Genomic DNA, 13363 nt, shown 5'->3' on the forward strand with positions numbered 1-13363 from the left:
AGGCCGCCACCACCAACATCAACATCTGATAAGCGGTGAAGAAAAATTATATGGCTATGGCTTTTTAGAGAGAAAAGAAGCAGTCTTGGGTTTATGGAACCACAAGAAATAGGCAACTAGTTTTTTTTTTTTTTTTTTTAGGCAACTCAATTACTTATACTACCTGCCAGTTCAATTTACTCGTAACAAAGGAATATTTTATGTCTGCAGACCCATTTAACATGGAAAAAATAGTTTTCTGCTGCCTCTCCATGTTTTACTGTAATGCATTTTTATTCGGGCAAAGGATTAGGTTAACTATCATTTCAGCATCTTGAGGATGGTGTCAGCAGCCATGCGGGTCAGGGCCGTCAGGCAACTAAAGAATCTACTGTCTTGAGAGACCAAAACTGACATACTATTTGGGAACTAATGATGTTGCAAAGTCTAATTTTAGCTATATATCTACATTTTGGGCACTTGAGTGACGTTTAGCTAGAGAGCAAAGGAAACGATTAAGCGACTTCTTAGCAGCAATCAATCCGGCACTCTTTTCTGCGTCTTCTTCTGTGCTATTTAGGCTTTCTTGCACACTGTGCACTTTCCGGACAAGTTTTCGCAACTCCTGCACACACGATTCACGTTACAATATTATAATAAAAAGTAACAAAACATGTACAACTACTGAAACTAAAACAAAGAAGAAACTGTTTCATTAAGTTTCCGAACATGACGCAAATTTAGCTAACAGCCTAACCGAAAGTTTAGGGCATAAGACCCACAAAAACCTGTTCAATTAGGAGATTGCAAATATTTTCAGATTATAGCAGTCATGCTCAGATTCTATCCTATGTTTCAACTTACCCAACCACTCACAAAGTCACAAGCAACCATTGACAATTATGAGAGTATTTCTAGTTCTATGTGTATATATCAATAGATTTAACTTCATAACTAGTTACACAAATATAAGTGCCTTAACAAATTTAAAATGCATGTATGTGCATCATTGTGTTAACAGGAAATAAATTTCAGATTTTTTTTTTTTCATTTTCTACTTTTGGTTTGTAAAAAGGTAGAAATAGTGTCCCAAGGATGGAGAACCTCTTCCTTTTGAAAGGAAGGAATGCCAAATTTTTCTCCTAACATCTCCTCTCATCCAACTTCTACATTTCGCTCCCATTTTTCTCTTCCTTGATAATTTTTTTTTAAAGATTCCTTAAAGAAAAGGAAAACTATTTTTACAACTGTATTTTACCTTGAAAATTTTTCCAATGGAAAATCATTTTCTTGGAAAATATTTTCTGTCAAAACAAACGAAGCCAAAGTAATAGCCCTGGGGAAAAAAAAGTACACCTCATGGTGCTGCTAACAGCTACCTGACCTTCATTTATATTACTCAGAACAGAATAACAAAAGATTGTGCCTCAACTGAGACCAGATCAGGTGAGTCACATGAGTGTTGCTATTTCCTCTCTCAGGCATATGAATTTAAGGAGTATCCCTAAATAATAAGCCACACAAGCAGAAATAATAGTATAATTCCGCAGGTGGTTTCAAAAAAAAAAAAAAAGAAAAAAAAAATAATAGTATAATCTATTCTACCTTTTGATAGATAAGTCCAGATGCAATGCACCCACCACCAGTCACCTTAGTTTACAGCAGGTGTAGCAGAAAATTGAAAGAGTCCGAGACAACGGCAGCAGGTGTAGCAGAAAATGGATATAAATTAAATTCTACCAATGTTACAGACTACAGAAAATTCTTAGTACCTACTTCTGCAACTCTATTGATGTTTTTGTTCAGTTAGTAAATATTTTTAAGAATGATTAAGTGGGGCCCAAGTGACTAGAAGACTTCCCCTAATCAGACATCTAGGGCTAGGTGATCTCATTGGTTACAGAGGAGAACCTTGAGGTGATTATCTTCTCCCAAAGCCTCATCTTAAATTGGTAAGTGGTGTTCACTTCCTAATTTTTCATAGCTAGACCACCAAGGTTTCAATCGCGAAAAGATATTCAAGAAGCATTAGATGGAAAAACAAGGATGGAGACCAGCAACAGCATAGAAGATGAAAGAGCCACAGTGATGAAGAAGAATCTCACAAGACTGATGAGAGGAAGGGAACATTACTGTGGAAGGGTATTGATGGTTGGTTTTGGAAGAAATTGCAGGGGCATAAGTTGAAAAATTTTCAGCAAGTAGCTGCCAGGAAAACATTTCCATGTTATTGCTAGCCTATTTACTTTGGTCAAATAAGCCGTAGCTCATTGATCTTTTATTTGATCTTTTGGGTTTTTCAATTCCTATTTTACCCTCTTTTCTTCTTTAATTTCACCTAAATTTTCCTTCCGGTCTTTTAATTCACTAATCTAATGATTTTAACACACTTTTACTATTTTTGGTTGTGTTTCTCGTTGTCCTTGTTTGTGTAGTGATGAAGAGAGGTAAAACTAATGAGCTTTTTTCCTCAAAAAAAAAAAAAAAAAACTAATGAGCTTTAGAAAACTTTTGACACTCCTTATGTGCAATTTGGAGGCATTTTTGTGATTAGCACGATTGCACTCAACTGCAACTGCTTGTCCAAGCCTTTACTTCACACAAATACAAGAAAAAGAGGGGAGGCAGACTACTTCGCGCAGGCATGCAAGAAGTGGCGCATCCACACCAAAACACGGCAGGGGAGTATTTCGGGCCTTGTGCGGCCGCGCAACTCCCATGGTGCGTCCACGCCTGCCCTGTAGTTCCGCGGCTTTATTTTCTAGAGTTATATCGTAATTAATTTCTATGTTTATGTAAATAGAGCGAGACCGCCAATGAGGAGAAGTAGTTAGTCTATCACACAATTCTAGGTCTAGCCTCTCTACTTTGCTTTTTTCTCTAGCTTTTTCTCCTTAGTTCATGTAATTTTGGATTGGAATCATCGAAGTTAATCAAGAAGTGAATTTCAAATATTGAAGCTCTTTTTAATCTCTATCTCAACTCTATCCTTTGTTATCTAATTGATTCAGATTGCTCCCCTATCATATTAAATAATGATTATGCTTGAATAAATCTTAATCTAGGTTGATCATCTTGATTGCTCATAATTGATCTATAGAGTATCCATGGAAATCAATTCTACTTGTATGTTGTGTTAGATGACTAGTATGATTAGTAAGTAGTAGGGGTTGGGTGAAAGCTCAACCATTCTATGAGTCAAGATCATCTAAATATCGTGGAATATGTATGGTTGGATGTGGTTTGTTAAATTGAGAGTTGTTGGTGGATATTATGACCATATGGATGCTTAGTTGCTACCTTAATCATTGAGAGATGATGCTAGATTGTAGGCTCTTGGCTTAACAATTAAGTTTGGTTTTTGATTGTTGATTTTGTAGCCTATTCATTAGCATGATATGGTGAGAGATCCCAATTATTTGTGCTTAAACTTGCTTAAAATAGAATCAAGAGATTAATCGAGTAAAAGAGTCCCCTTACTATCTCTGAATGCTATTCGGTCTTGCTTTTATATGCCTAACCAAGTTATTGTTTATGAATCCTCAAGATAAGACATGAATTGAGTACCAACTTATATGACTACGCTTGTTCCCCTTTCGTATGATTGAATTGGCTTGTACTTTGGTTGTGTTAGATCCCTTGCACCCCTAACATTTTCCCTTACTTATGACCTTCGACATTATTGTATTTGCTTAATTCTAGATCGTTGTGTAGCTATATATTAGTGATTCTACCAATTTGTCATACTTGATTGAGTTAACTTGTTGTACTTTGCTTATTTCAGTGTCCCTGTGGATTCGATCTTGTGCTTTCCAATTGCTTGTTTAGGTAGTATAGGTTGTTAAAAGTGTAGCACTGTCCAACTACCGTTTTATCACTAATCACTCGTTCGCCACGACAAACAGGCTCTAAACATTAACAATGGTAAAAATTGGAAAGATCATCTTACTTGGCGGTCAAAATCCACGCTGTCGAGAGAATAGACTTCATTACTTGTTTGGATATCCTTTCTAATAAGACCGTCAAACCATTTTCTCGCTAGCAAGACATGATCATCAGACTCCTGTAGAGATAGGAGTTGAGCAAGTTAGATCATAGAATCTTGGTAGGTTCTAAAGACTCACAAAAAATGTGTGCCATATTAATCTCATTTCTTGGGTTTCTTTAAATTTATAGATGTTCCCAAAAATACAAGATTTACTACCATCCTTCATGCATGTGACTGAGGACTCAAGCTCTTACTAAGGTATCTAAGTACAAAAATATAGCAGAAAGATTACAAGTTACCCAACAAGAAGGTAAAACATGCAGTAAGGAAAATTTAAGGAAGGATTCAAAACACTACTTTTTGGAATTTTCAATTCTAAGGAAATTTGACGCTGACAATCCTAGTTATGAACATTCTGCTTTACATGATCCCAACTTTCAAGTAGTAAAAAAATGAACCCAAAAGTAGTGGGTGTCTTCATCCCTTTTCTATCTCTCTCTCTCTCCAGACCCTACTCCATCCATCTGCTGCTCTAACCCACTCCACCACTAAACTCTGAGCACACTCCCCTTTCCCTTCATGGTCAGCTCCAAATATTATTTAAAATAACAAAACATCTCTGACTCATTGAAAAACTCACAAGCAAGTGATACAGTAACTAATGCATACTACCATTCAGCACTAAGAAGACTATCTTATTTCCATTTGACAAGAATATCACTAAACAATTTGCATTTTTTTCCCCCAATCTAGCAAACAAAATTAGCTAAGGTTGCTGAAATCAATTTAACACTATCATTTCACACAAGTTAATAAGCATTAAACATACACATTCCTAAATGTTCTTCCTAAAAAATTCCCATAGCTATACTTTTAAACTCACCCTATAATCCTATATACAATTAATCAACTATTCAGCAGCACAAAAATGACACATAAGTAAAGAACTTTAAATATTACTCACATTTAATACAACTAAAATTAAAGAGATAACAAGCACTGAAGATACATTGATCAAATCAACATTGAAAAAACTGTACAAATTAGGAAGACTGAATTTTGCAACATGAACTGATGATGATAATCAAGTGGCAACTTGGCTTAGTTAAACTTTCTTGATTGATGAATAGCAATATAATAGGGCTGATGTTTCTTTTTAATATGATAAGGGTAAAGGAGATCATGGGTTCAAAACATGGCTCAATCATTATAATTTGATAATATACCAGAGGGTGAAATTTGTTATTTGGTGTTGTGTGCTAATGATTAAATAAATTGTTCAAGGTGTCAGGGCTGCGTCCGCTGTGGTGACTTGGTGGGTAGGAAGGAGACAATGAAGGAGGAGGAAGATAGAAATCATAGGATTATAATATTTTTGACAAATGAAACTCAGTTGCCAATCATTCTAAGTTGAGGACTAGTATGAGAACAAGGCTGCCAAAGTTGAGACCATTCCTAGTTAATAAAACTTGGGTCTGTTAAGAGCAGAATGATCAAAGTTGGGACTATTGAAAACTCACTTTTACTTCAAATCTAAGTCAATAACAGAGTACCTCTTTATCTTTCTTCACACCATATTAAGTTTAAAGTCAAACATTGTGAATGCACACGGCTAGTTATCCATCATTAAGCAAATAGATGTCACTTTGTGGTTAAATATCATGGCAAATTTCATAATAATCCAATTACCCTTATCACATTAAAATCTATATCAAGAAATCAGAACAAGCTTGGATTAAAAAAATCAAAATAAGGTGAGAGACTGAGTCTACAAATGTTTGTAGTCACATGATGATTTATTAACCCTATCAACAACAGCTAGTTTGACAAAAATATTTACCAATTAAGTCAAAGAAGGTGTAGTTAATTTTCACAAATGCTTCACAGCATCCTGTGGAAGTTAAATACCTCATCTTCCTGCTCGGATTCAGATTCAGATTCATGGAGCTCCTCTTCAGGACCTTCATCAACCAATTTCGCAGAACCTGCTAAGGCCTGCAATGTAGACTGGTCGCCATCTTTGGTAGCTTGAATCAAAGCTCCAAGCAATTCGGGCTGTGCATCAGCATCCCGAAGCAATCTCCCTGCAAAACCCAGTCTGATTATCATGCATATCCATGAGAAAATACAGATTGCAATCCTTGAATATCTACTGTAATCAACCTATCAAATAATCTATCCTGTCATAATGAATAAGCACATGATACGTGACATTTTCAACACACTGCAAACTCAAGATAATAAAGCATTTTATACATCAATGCCACAAACAATTAAGTAACTTTATAAATTCGGACACATTACGCTTCCTTTCTGTATTTTAACAGAGTTAGATAACAGTTCCAGGATCCTATATAATTGAAAAGGCAATAATAGCAATTACCTATATAATTGAACTGCCTGCGCTTCCCTTCACGAACATCAGATCCTAGTCTCTGCAGCACAAATTCAAACACATTAGTACAATTTGATCCTCAAATTGATTGCGCATCCAAACACTTATATTAACTACATTAGAACATCTCCCCCACCTTAACCACCATCAAAGCCTCAAATACATCTTCCTCTAATGAAGCCGCCCTGCAAACAAATTCCACCCAAAACAACAAATAAATACACTTACATTCCTTACTTAATTACTATTACTTACAAAAACATAACACCACTTCAGCATCTGCACTAACTTTCACATAGTATAATTAATGGGAAAAAGCCTCAAAAATAATCATCAGTGCAAAATATTATAAATTCTACTCCATTCCAAGCACCAAATCAATAACAACCAAAAAAAACATAACATATCCGGCAACTAACTTAAAATTCACAATACCCACTTCATAAATCCTCATTGATCTCAATAAGCATAATAGTTAAGTCTATTTGGGTAATACCCAACGACTAAAATCAAATTCCGTCTACATCACTACATTTCATATCATGCCAGCTTAACAATACAGCAACAACAAAATAAATTATGTTCTATTCCAAACACCAAATCAATTTCACTAAAAAAAAAAAAAAAAAAAAAAAAAAAAACATATCCGGCAATCAGCTAAAAATGCACAATACCCACTTCATAAATCCACTCTTAAACTCACATTGATGTCAATTAGCTTACTAGTTAAAGTCAATTCGAGGTAATACCCGAAAGCCTTAAGATTAAATCCCGTCTACATCGCTGTCTTTCGTGCCATGCCAGCCTAATACCAACAACAACAACAAAGAAGAAAGAAGAGAAACTAAACTTGAGAATACGTTTAATTTGAGGGGTGGAGAAAGAAGCGAGGTCCATGCCCCAATGAAGAGTTTGACGGGCTTTACGCTTCATCTCGTTACGACTCCTCCTCTGCTTCTTCTTCTTATCCTCCGATGTTTCATCATCATCAGCTTCATCTTCACCGTCTGATTTATTAGTGCTTATCTTTTTGCTGCGGTTGTCTTTTAGAAGGTCGAGTTGTTGCGGAGGGCGGAGAGCGCGGGGTTTGAGGTGGGCGTTGCGGCGGTGAGAGAGGAGAGAGAGGCGGGGAGGGCCGGAGATTGCGGCGGTTTTTGTGGCGGTGATGGGTGGTTGAAGAGAGAGAAAGTGGAGTAATTGACGGTGATAAAGTGGGGTTACTGCTGCTTTTACCACCTGCGCCATTTTTGTGTGTGTGTGTGTTCATCTGTTCCTGTTTCCGGCGGAGAAGTAAGTAAATTGGAATTGGGAAATAAAAAATTTAAAAAAAAAAAAAAAAAAAAAAAGGTCAAATTTTGGAAAGAAAAAAAAAATGGCGTCGCCCGGACTCGAACCGGAGACCTTCAGTGTGTTAGACTGACGTGATAACCAACTACACCACGACACCGAATGTTGCTGAAATTATTACGAGTAGATTTGGTTTTTTTTTTTTTTTTTTGTGTGTGTGTTTAGAGAGCCACAAGAACGGGGGTGAGAATCGATCACAGGATCTCCTGGAATTGGGAGGGAAGCTTTAACCACTTGAGCCATTTTCGGTGCTAAGATAGCATCACTAAGGCTAAAATTATTGTGTGTTACATAGTTACATACTTACATCTAATTCAAGGCATGTTTACATTTATTAAACTGAAATTAAGATGAAGTGAACAAATCCTTAGATGATGTGTAATGAGTAGTTTTAACTTTTAAGGAATGTTTATAATTTCCTGCGAAGATACTGGCTGGATTCCGATATTTGGTTTCCCTGTCCTAAGGTTAAGGCAAGTACTCCTAACTTCACTAGTGTAAGCTTCCCTCGGAAATTAGTATGTCGTACTTCTTCAATAGGCTAGTACTCCATAAATTATACTTCCTCCGTTCTTTTATTATTGCACCATAAGGGTTTGGCACAAATTTTTTGGTAGTGGAAAAAAGGATGAGAGAGAAAGGTAGAAATACCAAGTTGCCCATGTGATTGTATGCACAAAACAAAATTAAGGGTTGAAAAGCAAGGGTATATTAGGTATTTATAGTGTGAACAAGTAAATTTCTTTTCCTAAAATGGATATGGTGCAATAAATGTGAAACTTCTTTAAAAGGTAAGTTGTGCAATATTAAAAAAACGGAGGAAGTATGATTATTCATATGGATTATGGAATACTTTTGAAAGACAGTACAGGTAACTATATAAATTTATAAAACTACTTCCTCCGTTTATAAATACTTGCTATATTTCTCCATGCACGGAGTTTTAAGATAAATTGGAGAAAATAATAAATTATGGAGGTAGTGGAGTAGGTGTAAGAATAACAAAAGATTGTAAAAAGCAAAAGTAGTTGAGAAAATTAGAGGATAGAGAATATGATTTATGTTGATTCCACTAGTTAAGAGAAATGAATTAAATATTGTAAAAGCTCTTCATATAAAGAAATGGAGCAAGTATTTGAAAACGACCGAAAAAGGAGAGTGGAGCAAGTATTTAAAAACGGAAAGATTTTTTTTTTTTGTTTTTGTTTAAAAAAAAGGGAAATAGTATAAATTAAGCTTATTTGAATTATTTCAAATAAAATTATGTTTTGATAGCAATATTTTATGAATTCATTAGCCTAAGTGTAGATACCCATCTGTGTCTCCCCAAAACCAAACCCAATGATGAGTACCTTTCACGTCGAATCATAATCGAATAAAGTGAAAGTGTGGAAAGTTTAGTGCTGCGGATAGTTTTAATTCTTTTCTCTTCTCTCTGTTTTTGAAAACTTATTTTAAGAAAATAGTCAATCCAGTTTGGTTGGTCCATGATAAGGATACAATAATGGTGTAGTTGGATGGGTTTTGAAAAGACCTTTCCAACGATATATTATAAGCCCAATTTCGATGAATATCAAGGAAGTTATGGCCAAAATACTAAATTGGGCCCGATTTGGTTTTTATATGCGGCCCAATGATCTAGAGAAGGGCCTATTATTAATTATCATTCCTAAAGCTATTAGGATTGATTATAGTCTTTTATAATACTCTAGAAGGTTCTTTTAAATCCTAATGGAGTTAGGATTGATAATTATGTTTTAAAGAGTTTGAAATTGAATAAAACTACTCCTTTAAGAATCCTTCTTTTGTACGAAGTGGAATATATTCAGGTTTTATTTTCGTGCCTCATAATATTTATCCAAATTTTATATGGTTGGATAGATCTTGAAATTATCTTTCCAATGATATATTATAATATTAAATCCGAGTTATAACGAAAAAGATATGAATGAGACATGAAACTTTATCCAAAACTGACACCCTTCCACTATTTTGGCCATATCTTTTTATCTAAAAAATATTTTAATCTTATTCTAATTGGTTTGGAAAGTAGACTTTAAGAGCTTTCCAACGACATATTATATGTCTTATTTGGACTTCCGGATCAAAAGATATGATAAAAACAAAAACGCGTGAATTTCTGAAATCAGCGGCTAGAACCAAGCCTGGCGCTTGGCGCCAGCCATTGGCGCCTGGTGCTAGCCATTGGCGCTTGGCGCCAATAAGCTGGTGCTGGCTCCAGCTCTGTTTTAGGTGCGCCAACTCTGTTTTGCGTGTGCCAAGTGCTCTGTTTTGATATTTTATCTTTTTGGCTGATTCCTCTATAAATAACGTATTAAAAACTCCGTTTTCATTCACCAATTCTCACGAATTCTCACCTACAATCAGTTTTCATTCGCAATCATTAATTCTCTAATCCTCTTTAATCATTCATCCATCTCTATCTTTCTCTTTCTTTTTCTAACTTTGCTTTACATACAAAATTCCGCATTCGCAAGATCTAGAAACACCTAGCCATATTCGAAGTTGCCTTCGCCCTAGACGTGAAAGGTTTAATTTCTGAGAGTTTGGTCCCAAATCTCTATTTCAATTATTTTAATTTAATTGTTTTGATTATTATTTTCCTTGAAGTTACTAACGCGTGTATTTTGTTATTAGAAAGAGGTACGAGGCATCAAAGTAAGTGCTTTAATTGATTTTATTGATTTATGATGTAGAAATCATGTTTAAATTGTTATTATGATATTCCTAGTATCATGTCTAGGGTAATTTTAATATTAAATATGATTGTTGCGATGCCTTTTATGTTCTTCCTAATACTTATGATTGTTAGTATCATGTTAGTGCTAAAGATTTGATTTTTATTGCTTAGTGACATGCTAGGATTTGTTATTAATCTTGTTAGTATCATGCCTAGGATCTTGCTATTTTTATTATGCTTTAATATTAACATGAACATGATTATGATCATAATTGTTATAATTTATGACGATTATGAATATTATTATTATTTTTATGATTATTATTATTTTAATTATGATTATAATTTTATTGTCATGATTATTATTATTTTATGATTATGTTTCTTGATACATTATTTATGATTTATTGCTTGATCACGCCTTTATGCATGTTTAAAGGGAATTGGTACTTGTAATCACGCTTAATAAGATATTAATAATCTTATTTAGGGTTAATTGTGATTATGATTTCAAGTGATCGCCAATAATAGATTTGTTTGTGCATTATATTCAACCAACATAGATTAAACAGGTTTAGGGTTAATCTTATTGATTGTATGTTAATTGAAAAGCGCACATGAATACGATCAGAATAAAGTAGAGGCCTATTATTAGGGCAGGTTCAATCTCTTTTAGGTTGGATTTGTACCTTCATCCCCGAACCCTTATTTGGTTCTAGACCTTATGGAGTTTACGATCTCTTGGATCGTTAAGGGGTGTAACCTTCATCCTATGAACAGTTTACAAGTTCCTAAAACTTGTTGGCGACTCTTTTGCTCTATCTTCTTCCCTTTTGGACGCCACCGTACTTTAGTGTATGATCACAGTGGGGTTCAAGCTAGTGGGATTAAAGCTTGAAATCTATTCCCTACACTAAGATAAGAAAATATAATTAAAGAAGTAATTTATTCGAAAGAATTATAGCAAATTAAATCTTTTTCAACCAAACAAAGATTTAATTTAATCAAATTAGTCTCTTCAAAAATAAAAAAATAAATTTTAAAAATTAAAATTAAAGTAAAAGCAACAATATTAACAAAATGATTTCGTTCGTTGTTAAATTAACTGATTTAAAAATGGCACAGTAAAATTTTTAAAACATTCTTACCATTGTATATACCCTATTTCATAGCTTGTATTCCTTGTAATATTCACACCAAACTTGGATTGCTCGGATTTTCTGATCACTAGACTATAAACCATTTTAGTATACACAAACTATTGGGTGCATCCCCCCGCAACCAACAGTTTGTGCGGCTATTATCTATGTTTCTCTATTTCACTATTCTTCTCTCTGAAAATCAGAAAAGTGAACCTTTCTCTCTCCTCTTTCTTCTTTCTTCCACCAATTTGCGATTCACTTGAAGGCAATTTGCGATTTCACACCACCAATTGTTGCGATTTGTGTTTGGAGGTGATGCCGCAATTGGGTGATTTGGGGGTGGTGCAAGAAGATCGAAGTCGAATCAATTTTTGCAATTTGCGATTTGTGGATGCAGGTGGTTGTTGTAGGGATGCGGGTTTTGGTGGCCAAAAATTAAGGGGCTGGTGGTCGATTGCACTAGTAGAAAAATATACAATGCACCGGTTCAAAACCCCCTTATGCCACCGGTTTTGAACCGGTGAGCATTTGGGGGTGGCAATAGCTTCTTTAAAAGCCACCCGTTCAAAACTGGTGGCAAAAACAAATATTTTCCCACCGGTTTGGTTTGAACCGGTGGCAAAAACCACCCCTCAAAATCCCGCCTATTTTCCCCACCGGTTTAAAAGAACCGATGGCCTTACCTCGGTGCCAATCTCCTTTTTTCACCTAGTGTTGGTTGGTGGGTGCGGTGGCTTGGGTTCTATGGTTGAAAGAGAAGGAGATGGAGTGACTTGGGTTCGGTGTTTGAAGGAGAAGGAGGGTGGCGGTTTGGTGCTGGTGATGGTTTGATGGTGGTTGGGTGCTGCTGTTGTTGGTGGCGAGAGGAGGAACGAAGGAGAAGGCTAGAGTGAGGAACAAAGTTGAAGAAGAAGGAGAATTACTTCGTCCCTAAAACAAAAGGAGAATGACGCATATAAGGCAAAGAAAATTAATATATAAGCTAATAAATATCTGGTATCAAATATCAATAAAAATTTACCAGCCAATAAAAGGAACCTATCAGAGTATCAACCAAAAAAATATATGTATATACAAGAGGAATATATAAGCCAACAAAAGGTACTTATCAGCCAAGAGACGGAATGTAACACCCCAATAATTCTCTCTTTAAACCTGTGAGTATCCTGAACAATATCCAAGAGAATTATTGATGTGCTACCGCCAAGTGTTCAAACGTTAAGGCTATATCAGAAATTAGCAACAGAAAAACTAAATCAGTTATAAATAAGTTTCAAAACCAAATTAAGTCTTACAACTTGGAACCATTAAGGCCCTTATTCAAAACTCAAACCAGTAGAAGTAGTATAAAAATGAAATCGAGTTTAAATAACTTCAAAAGTAAATAGCAAAATAAATTAAGAAAAGCAACCAACACTCCACTCAAGATCCCACCACCTAGATACGAATGTTGCATGTGTAAGAACCCGTGGTAATCTGCTCCCCAATATTACAAGTGTAAAAATTGGATCATTACAGGGTCATTGAAAGGCGAAGGCCATGATCAAAGAAAAACATACAAAAGCACGCAATCAACAAAGCTGAGTACATACAAACTGCGAAATATAATAAGAAATCCCTAGCATGCTACTAATAATCAATCATGACATACAATTTAATTAACGACTCAAACACTACGTACTAAGACTCCTCTATTTAATGACTTATTAATTTCATTATAATCATTGGATTAAGCAATAGACAAGGTTGTCCATCCCATGCTCCATTTGGAACATCAATAAAAGAAAAACCCTATGCCTTCTTTCGGAAAC

The 13363-nt window shown here is 35.1% G+C and overlaps 1 protein-coding gene and 1 non-coding gene across 3 annotated transcripts; both read right to left on the minus strand.

Moving 5' to 3' along the window:
- Window positions 1–120: 120 nt before the first annotated feature.
- LOC110733321 (UPF0307 protein plu4061-like) lies at window positions 121–7820 on the minus strand. Of its 2 annotated transcripts, XM_021913344.1 has the most exons (6): window positions 7213–7818; window positions 6499–6547; window positions 6351–6402; window positions 5876–6051; window positions 3929–4042; window positions 121–604 (listed from the first exon to the last, which is right to left on the minus strand). In XM_021913344.1, exons 1-6 carry the CDS (start codon window positions 7605–7607, stop codon window positions 437–439), a joined length of 954 nt encoding a protein of 317 aa, XP_021769036.1. In that variant the 5' UTR covers window positions 7608–7818; the 3' UTR covers window positions 121–436. The 2 variants fall into 2 exon arrangements, with proteins under 2 accessions (XP_021769036.1, XP_021769044.1); XM_021913352.1 differs by lacking the exon at window positions 3929–4042 and having other exon boundaries at window positions 7213–7820.
- TRNAV-AAC lies at window positions 7736–7809 on the minus strand. Its single transcript has one exon. It is a non-coding gene; the product is annotated as a tRNA-Val (tRNA).
- Window positions 7821–13363: the final 5543 nt, after the last annotated feature.

This window comes from Chenopodium quinoa, unplaced genomic scaffold (assembly GCF_001683475.1).
Source record: "Chenopodium quinoa cultivar QQ74 unplaced genomic scaffold, ASM168347v1, whole genome shotgun sequence".
Taxonomy (NCBI): domain Eukaryota; kingdom Viridiplantae; phylum Streptophyta; class Magnoliopsida; order Caryophyllales; family Amaranthaceae; genus Chenopodium; species Chenopodium quinoa.